Genomic DNA, 8,712 nt, shown 5'->3' on the forward strand with positions numbered 1-8,712 from the left:
TAGTAGTTCTGGTGTTGTTTCGGAATATTTCATATATTATTAATAAGAATATATTCTTATATACCACCCCCCCTCCCCCCTCCCCCCTCCACCATCACATCTAAGAAAATATTTTATACAAGAAAAATTCTCAGAATGAATTCATTGGACATTTATTCATTTATTTTTGCTTTCAGTTTCATTTCTCACGTCCAACTGAACATTTTTACCAGTGAATTTATTAGAGATTCGTAAAAACATAAAAACAGGACGAATAAGGCGTATATTTCTTTTATTCATTCTTTTCATTTGTGTTGCACGTAATTGATATTCGGTTATATCGTAGATAAAACAGAAAGAAAAAGAAAAAATAAATCACAGGTATTGTATTTAAAGTGATTTGAAGTAATAAAATCTCCAGATTAGGAGTGAAATGAGATCATAAAAGGAGTTGTTGAGTCTTAGTGTGTAAATTTTAGCAAATGAAATGCACGTAAAGTGTGTGTGTGTGTGTGTGTGTGAGCGTTTTAGTAGTCGTGTTGAGTCCTGAGCGGGTCACACCAGAGACGTCGTGCTCTCCGGATTGACCCGGACCGAGCGTGAGCTCTTCCTCAGGTCCTGGAGCTGCTTGGCTGGTTTGCCAACTCCTTCCTCGAACCTGCGCTCCACTACGGGAAGCACGGTCTCGTGTAGGAACGCGGCGTTCTGCAGGATGAAGGATTTCTTCTCGGAGTCCTGCTCGCAGCGCAGGCTGTAGTCGACGTGCTGCACGGCGACCAGGATGATCTCCCTGAGGCTCTCGAGGAACACCATGTGCAGCTCGGGGAAGTAAAGTTTCAGCCCTTCCTCCAGGAACGCCATCATCTGCTTGGTGAAGGCCACGACGGTGTAGCTGAGGTTCACCCAGCAGTCGTCGCCCGTGTACTGGTTGAAGGTGCCGATGCCGCAGCTCTGCATCTCGTCCTTGAGCTTGGTCAGAGCTTCGGGGGTCATCAGGTTCATCCTTCGCCACATCTCCTCGGAGTTGCGGTGCTTGGTGGCTTCGATGATGACGTCTTTCTGGCTTTGCAGAGCCGCCTTGATGTCCTTGACCAGCAGCGACTGCAGGATGAACGTCAGGTCCAAGCCGATGTCGCTCAGCTGCCTGCAGTGCTCGCCGGCCAGCTTGACGCACTCGGCGGCCGTAGACAAGCTCTCTTTGCTGTCGAACACCTGCTTGCTGAAGGTGTCGGCGAACATGAGCATGGCAGAGCGAGACCACACCACGAAGGCCGAGTAGCAACCCGTGTCGCCCGCGAAGTCGGTCTCGAACTCTCGAGCCGTCTCTAGCAAACCGGTGAAGAAGACGTTGCAAAGCTTCTGGACGTACAGCAAGGTAGCGCCTTCGATGCGCAGCTGCCGGATGGCCGTGTGGACCGCGGCAGCGCGGTTCTTCAAGAACAGATCGCAGGCTTTGGTGGACTGGCCCAGCCGGATGAGCTGCGAGACAGCGCGGCGAGTCGCTTTAGGTCCGCCACGCAGCGACCGATCAGGCGACAACTCGAACACCAAGACCTCCGTCAGCTGCCGCACGCGCTCGTCCACTTTCCCCCTGAGCTCTTTGACCCTCGGGGTCACCGGCTGATCCTTCAGATACTCGTTCAGCTTCTGCAAAAGGTCCACGGCACCCTCGAAATCCCTCTGCGCGATGCAAACATCGAGGTCCTCCGGAAGCTCCTGGATCCACTCCGGACTCAAGTCCACCATCTCCTCGGCGTCCGAAGGCTCCTCTTCCTCAAACGGATTGGTGGAGACCTCAGCTCTGACCGGCGACTTGGGGACCTCCTCTTCTTTCTTGTTCCGGTCTTTGACTTTGGTTTTCTTGGTCTCGTCCAGGATCTCCAGCCACTCTTTCTTGATCTTGCTGTTCTCCGCCTGGAAAATGCGGCTGTCCGGGAACATCAGGATCTTAAACATGTCCTTCATGGGAGGGTTGTCCTTCACGTTAACGACGGCGAAGCTCTCCAGGTCGTACAGCGCGTTGTATTTGTACTTGATCGTGCCGCGTCTGTTGGCGAGCCACGTCGCGACCAGCAGGCAGTCGTTCATCAGAAAGGCGTGCACCTTCTGTATCTGAGACATGTTGTCCGCGTCGTATTCGAACAGATCGCCGTTGTAGACCAGATACCGGCCCGGCGTCTCCATGATGTTCTTGCAGCCTTCCACTTTCTCCAGCAGTGTCGTCAGGGTTCTCTGCTTCACCTCCTCGGTCTCCTTGGGGAACGCCGTGAGCATTTCTTTGGCCGCTTCGTCCTTGTCTGTTGACAGCAGCGCCTGGGTGATGCTCTCCATGATGCTCTTCTGCTCAGTCAGGATGTGACTCAGCTGGTACATCTCACTCTCCAGATAGGAAATCTCCTTCGCCGTCTCGATGAACTGCCTGTAATTCTTGTAAACGTTCTTCTTCAGGTTCTGCGCGGTCTCGTCGGCTAGAGTTTGTATCTTCTGACGGTGCTCTTGCAAATCTCTGTCTCCGTCAGACTGCTGAGAGAGCTGCTTCACGTAATTCTGCGGCTCAAAATTAGCCGACTCTAACTGTTTACGCAGCCGATTTCCGGTGTCCGCCATTTTAACGTCAATTTCCGTAACTATATAGTCGAAGACGGCAGTTATTTGGTCAAAATAAGGCTTGTTATTTTCATTCTGCAGCGACTCTCCCTCATCCGGAAACGAGCAAGTCGACTACTGATTACGTCACAGCACAAGACGTTCAATAAAAAAAAAAAATAGGTGGCCAACCGTAAATCTGCACGGAGATTATCAAAAATGAACAAGACTATAAACAACAACTACTTTATTATATATATATATATATTAAAAAGACGTATACAATGTATAGATTTAATATACGTATATATGTGTGTGTATAACATCTACTTGGTATAGTTGTCATCATCTTTATCAAATTTTTACAGTTTTCGTAAAGCAAAGCAAAAAAAAAAAACAGTACAACAGCGTACAAAATAAAATAAACGCTGCTTTATTATGATATTTTATTGTAGGATAACATACATATTAAAACAACAAGATTGCACATAAAAGCGAAACGTATAAAAAAATAACTCTGAATGCGTTGGAATCCCGTGTAACTACTTGCTCGGCCAACATCTTAACCCTCTTTCAGGCTGTGTTCCAAATAGCGTCCTAGTCCCTCCGTTCTTTCTCTAAGTCTGCACTTGGTGTGACGCCGCCGTAGTGTGAGCCCTCGAGTCGTCGAGTTTGAACAACGAACGTTTGGAACACAAGCAGGAAGAGTGAACGTTAAGCAGGTAGCTTTTAAAAAATAGGTAAATAAATTCGAATTTCTCAACAAGTTTGAACACATAATGGTTCGTTCATGAGTAGGTAAAGTGTTCGTTTTAATTAGTTCATTTTTAAGTTAGGTAATGAGTAAATATGAGGTTAGAGCGGTTTAAATGAAAGGAGGGGGAAAAGGCTAACTAGCTTATATAGCTGTTTAGTAAACAAAACAGCAGGTAAAATGGCGGATGGGGATTTCTTGCTGGCTCTGCAGCTGCAGGAACAGTTTGATAACGAGGTTCCGGCTTCTGTATGGAGCGACGACACTAGTGACGGCTATCCCCTGAGCAAAAAGCGGAAAGTGGAGTCGTCTGAATGGAGTGTGGTGTCGTATAACCGGCCTGTCCAGCCCGAAAGGCCGCTGTCTATAGTGGACGAGTCGTGGGAGATGCTGGACCCGAATCCAGATGTTCGAGCCATGTTCCTGCAGTTCAACGACTTGTTCTTCTGGGGGAAACTCAGCGGGGTGGAGGTCAGATGGAGCCCTAGGATGACACTGTAAGTTCTAGAGCAGGGGTTCTCAAATCTGGTTCTCCTAGAACATCAGTCTGGTTTTGTATGTAAATTGGTCACCTTCTGCCCAATGATCATGTCATATCTGATGAATCCAGGTGTGCCGGCGTGTGCTCTTACGAAGGCAGAGGAGGTCTGTGTTCGATCCGTCTCAGCGAACCTCTCCTAAAACTCAGACCTCGTAAAGACCTGGTCGAGGTAAGTCCCCGAATACGGACGTGACCACGTGATCATCTGTTATCATGTTCTCACCAGCGCTCGTCGTTGTCTTATCCTCAGACGCTCCTGCACGAGATGATCCACGCCCTGCTGTTCGTCACGCAGAACAACCGAGACCGGGACGGGCACGGGCCGGAGTTCTGCAAACACATGAACCGAATAAATCAAGCCAGCGGAACGAAAATCTCCGTAAGAGTTTATTTACTGACGCGACCCGTTCGCTGTCTGCGTGACAACGTGACCCTACAGGCCCTTCTGGAACTATTGGAACGCCAAGTCCAATCCATTTGATTCACCAAAAACATTTGGGTTTGAGATCACGACATGAAACGTAGCGCTGTTTGTACCGGACGATGATTTTCAGGCGAGCAAAAATACTGGAACGCGTCACTGAGAGGCGTTTCTCTTTACCAGGTGTGTCCGGTTTGATCGATTGTTTAAACAGCAAATAGCTCCGAACATCTACTCTAGGTTTTCGCTTTCCGTTTCACCTGCGAAACCTGTGCATTTGGTGTTAAAAAGGATAAACCAACATGAAGACCAGAGAGCTGTCTATGGGAGAAAGGTTATAACCAAATATTAAGCGTTGTTTATCTTATCGAGACTTCTCCGTTCCTATACTTTTGCACACCGATAAAAAAAAAAAAACGGTTTTATGTCGTTTAACACATCTAGGGGGGAAAAAGCAGAGATCCTGCTCTCTTTTGATCTCAAACGCCAACGTCAAACGGATTGGCTTTGCCGTTCCAATAGTTTCGGAGTCATCACCTCAATCACGTCACGTGTCTTGTATCCTTTTCTGTCAGGTTTATCACTCCTTCCACGACGAGGTGGACGTGTACCGGCAGCACTGGTGGCGCTGTGACGGCCCGTGTCGGACCCGCAAGCCGTTCTTCGGCTACGTGAAGAGGGCGATGAACCGGGCGCCGTCGGCCAGAGACCCGTGGTGGGAGGACCACCGGAGAACGTGCGGAGGAACGTACACCAAGATCAAAGAGCCGGAGAATTATGGGAAGAAAGGGAAAAGCGAGGAGAAGAAGGACAAGAATGCCTCGAAGAAGCCTGGGGACAAAATAAAACCAGGTAGGATATATAATATATATGTAGAGTATATAGATACTACTGTTTGGGCTCGAAACTTTAAAAAAAAAAAAAGAAAAGCTAGACAGGCCACGCCCACAAGCGACAACAGTAGACTTGTTAGTGTGTATGTAGAATGAAGTTAAATTTGTAGTTGTGAAAGTAACGCAAAAAAAATAACCTGTGTACTCATCAAGCGTGTAAAGAACCACGCTCTACACTGGTAAATAATGTTCTGATGAACAGTAAAGACTATATTCTGTCCTCGCTCAGGTTCTCAGGACATCAGGAACATCATCCCGTTCAGCGGTAGAGGAATCGTTCTCGGTGGGAGCACACAGCCGTCAGCATTCATACAGAAACCAGCCAAAATCCAAAGCCCCACCCACTCGCCGAAACCTCTACAGGAACCCGCTCGAACCTCAGCGGCCGATCACCTCAGATCACCCTACAGCGTCACCACCGCTCTTCCGAAAAGGTCCGTCAGCAACCACAAAGCCTTCGTCAACATCAACGGCTCTCCCGTGAGAGTCACCAAAACCAATGGCAGCTTGGCGAGCCCGAAACAGAGGACGGTGCGGGATCTCTTCCAGAACGCGATCCCGAAATCTCCCGGGAAAACGAATCCGTTAGAACCGAAGCAAGCTTCAGATAGTGCCTTAAATCAAAACTCTGCTAAAACTAGCCTGGTCAGTAAGAGCGCCGCGAGTACCTCTGGTTCCGCAGGGTCGCCCCTTTCTAAATACTTTGGTAGCGCTAAGAGTACCGGAACCGGAATTCCGGGTCAGATCAAAGGACAAGAAAACGGCGTTCCAGGTTTCGCTTCAGGGCGCTCCGAAAGCCACGGAAGTTCCGCAACCGGAATCTCAGTTTCTGGTTCTGCAACTCGGATCAAACCTGGAAACGGCGTTCCGAGTTCCGATTTCAAATACGTCGGAAGTCCGAAAAGTTCCGGAACCGGAACGCCGGCTTCCAGTTCTACCAGCATTCCTCCAAGTTCCAGTTCAATACACTCTGAAAGCCAAAGACGTTCAAGCACGAGTTCCACCGACTTCGGTAGCAGGGTTCCCCGTTCCAGTTTAACGTGCTTCGGAAGCCAGAAAGATCCTGGAACTGGAATTCCAGGTTCTAGTTCTGGAAGTCTCATCAAATCCGAATCCGGCGTTCCAAAATCCAATTCAAGTCAGAAAAGTTCCGGAACTGGAACGTCAGGTGCAAGTTCTTCCAGCTTTCGAAGCGGCGCTCCAAGCTCCAATCTCAAACACTTCGGAAGCCAGAGGAGTTCTGGAACTGGAGCTCCTTCCAGCGTCCCAAGCTCCAAGTCGAGGCTCTCAGGAACTCCGGAGAAATCCGGGGCGTTTCTTCCGGCATCCGCCTCCACAAGCCCTCACAAACCAGGCACTGCTACTGGAGGGAGGAAAAGATGGCGGGAAGACGGGAATTCTACACACATCTTCGATTACTTCCAACGACTCAGCCACTCGTCTGCATCTTCCTCCTCGCCCTCCTCGTTCTCCAGAGAGCATAGAGAGGAGGGAACCGGTGCTGAAGTGCCCTCTGCTGGGGCATCAGGAGTGGGTAGTACCCTCCTCAGCTCTATTGCCGTCACGGTCACCTGCCCCGTGTGCCAGAGCAAAGTGCTGGAGTCCCAAATTAACCAGCATCTAGACTCCTGTCTCATGTGATGATTGTTTAGTGTGTGTGTGTGTGTGTGTGTGTGTGTGTGTGTTTTAACAAAGATCCTGATTTTGACATCCTCCCTCAACAAGGGAGAGGGGCGGGGCTTAGGCTAAGTTACAGAATTTGATGTGTAGCCTAACGAGTGTACATTTCGACGGTCAAGTTCTGCGATTGGCCGATTACGTTGCACTCAAGCTCCGCCCCTTCCGACTCACAAAATCAGGACGTTCTAAAGACTCGTATTAAGGGAACGACAACAACCTCGTTTTTCTCTTTCGATCGACGAGAATGGGTGAAGTTTTAACAAAGTGTGTGTATGTGTGTGTGTGTGTGTGTGTGTGTGTGTGGTAACACACTCAAGAATGCTGTATGTTTGGATAAACAGAGACATCAATCTCAGGTACAACTTTAAGTTATCTTGGGAAGACTAGTTTTATTGAAAAACTGACATTCCATTTGAATTGGCGTGAATTTGATTCTTTTAATAAACGAACCAGAAAGCAAAAAAAAAATAAATTAATTGTCTGAGGGCGTGTAGGGCTGAAAACATCCTCGTAAAACTATTCAGTTGGTCAGAACGTAAAAAATATATATATACATATATAATGTAAATGTAATGTAGTGAATCGTTTCCTACAGTCGAGTCGATTCAGATTCGAATCGCTTTCTCGCTGCAGTAGAGTTCACCCGAGTGTGTGTTCCATCTTTTAAAATGCTGCAGATGTAACAAGACCTTTTTTGCCCCAGAGAGCATCATCATCATCATCATCATCATCATCATCATCATCACAGTGTCCTGATTGGTCAGCATTGCTGTGATTGACAGCGCCGAGTCATTCGTGTCCTTGGACGTATTTACGGCGCTTCAGCGTTATCGGATTCCGTACGTTCCGTACGCGGGGTCAGACTGGAGCCCGGATATTTCCGGATCGTCGTCAATATCTCTTCCACATGCCGTCAGCGCAGTCAGGGCTGTACTACACATCACATCCCATCACGACGCAGCTTCTTTTCACCTCATCTCCACACGAAAGCATTATCACGTCTTCTTAATCGATAACGCTGTGAATCGGAGAAGAAAATGGCTCAGGTGTGACGTATCGTTCGGGGAACGATACGTGGTTCATGACTCATAACGGAGACTGTTTTCCAGGTGGTTTTAGCGTTAAGAAATCTTGTTGCACAATGCAAGAGCTGTGGATTAAGATGTTCTGATGATGTTGTTGCCAGATTCGTGATAACAGGTTGTAACGTGCAGCAGTTGAAGTCCGGATGCAATGCTGCTAAGTATTATGTTTTTTGTTTATGTTTTTTTTACAACAGTTTTAACAGCTACTCTAAATCTTAAACGTTATAATTTATAAGGCGAGTCACGTTTCTTTACTGTTTTTAGATTTTTTGTATCAAGTTCATGTTTGAATAAATAGAACTCTAATCCCTAATCTCGATCTTATTTTTTATTGTATGAGTGAAAATTGTTTGTAAGTGGGGGATTTTACGAGTAAGGAGAAATTCGATTTGCCCGGCGTAGAGACACGAGTCGAACGATCGCTGCCGGAAAAGCTCCGCGTTTCACAATCCCGATTCTGACTCGTCGGGAGACGAATTAGACTAGATGTAAAGATTACGTTTTGTTGGATTACGGGAAATGGCGTCCCCCGTACTCCGATATCTAGTCGAGTCCAAGCAGCGTTTCGTTCGATGTCATCCTGCATTTTCGAATCAGCTTTAAACAGAGTTAATACATTATGGCATTAAAGAGAGTGCAGATTTAATGGGTTTCCCAATGAGTATCCCATTTCAGCTCGAGGCTGTGGTAGGAACTCGGGTATCTGCGTGATCCCGGTCTTCGTCCCCGCCGCATTGTCTGTGATTTTGTCTTTGTGATCATACACATGCTTC

The 8,712-nt window shown here is 47.7% G+C and overlaps 2 protein-coding genes across 2 annotated transcripts; one reads left to right on the top strand and one right to left on the bottom strand.

The window, feature by feature from the left end:
- Positions 1 to 254: 254 nt before the first annotated feature.
- Positions 255 to 3,042, bottom strand: exoc8 (exocyst complex component 8). Its single transcript, XM_053643518.1, has one exon. It carries the CDS (start codon positions 2,584 to 2,586, stop codon positions 535 to 537), a length of 2,052 nt encoding a protein of 683 aa, XP_053499493.1. The 5' UTR covers positions 2,587 to 3,042; the 3' UTR covers positions 255 to 534.
- A 213-nt stretch (positions 3,043 to 3,255) lies between these two features.
- sprtn (SprT-like N-terminal domain) lies at positions 3,256 to 8,252 on the top strand. The gene is made up of 5 exons (XM_053643504.1): positions 3,256 to 3,816; positions 3,930 to 4,029; positions 4,111 to 4,239; positions 4,857 to 5,133; positions 5,404 to 8,252. The coding sequence occupies exons 1-5, from the start codon at positions 3,500 to 3,502 to the stop codon at positions 6,813 to 6,815; spliced, it is 2,235 nt and encodes a 744-aa protein (XP_053499479.1). The 5' UTR covers positions 3,256 to 3,499; the 3' UTR covers positions 6,816 to 8,252.
- Positions 8,253 to 8,712: the final 460 nt, after the last annotated feature.

This window comes from Ictalurus furcatus, chromosome 2, assembly GCF_023375685.1.
Source record: "Ictalurus furcatus strain D&B chromosome 2, Billie_1.0, whole genome shotgun sequence".
NCBI classification, from domain to species: domain Eukaryota; kingdom Metazoa; phylum Chordata; class Actinopteri; order Siluriformes; family Ictaluridae; genus Ictalurus; species Ictalurus furcatus.

What these genes read in the sequence shown, in the direction of transcription:
- exoc8 (XM_053643518.1), bottom strand. Translation starts at nt 2,586, where the DNA reads ATGGCGGACACCGGAAATCGGCTGCGTAAACAGTTAGAGTCGGCTAAT.
- sprtn (XM_053643504.1), top strand. Translation starts at nt 3,500, where the DNA reads ATGGCGGATGGGGATTTCTTGCTGGCTCTGCAGCTGCAGGAACAGTTT. An exon ending in CTCGTAAAGACCTGGTCGAG is followed by an intron (nt 4,030 to 4,110) that starts GTAAGTCCCCGA and finishes TCTTATCCTCAG; the next exon opens with ACGCTCCTGCACGAGATGAT. An exon ending in CCAGCGGAACGAAAATCTCC is followed by an intron (nt 4,240 to 4,856) that starts GTAAGAGTTTAT and finishes CTTTTCTGTCAG; the next exon opens with GTTTATCACTCCTTCCACGA.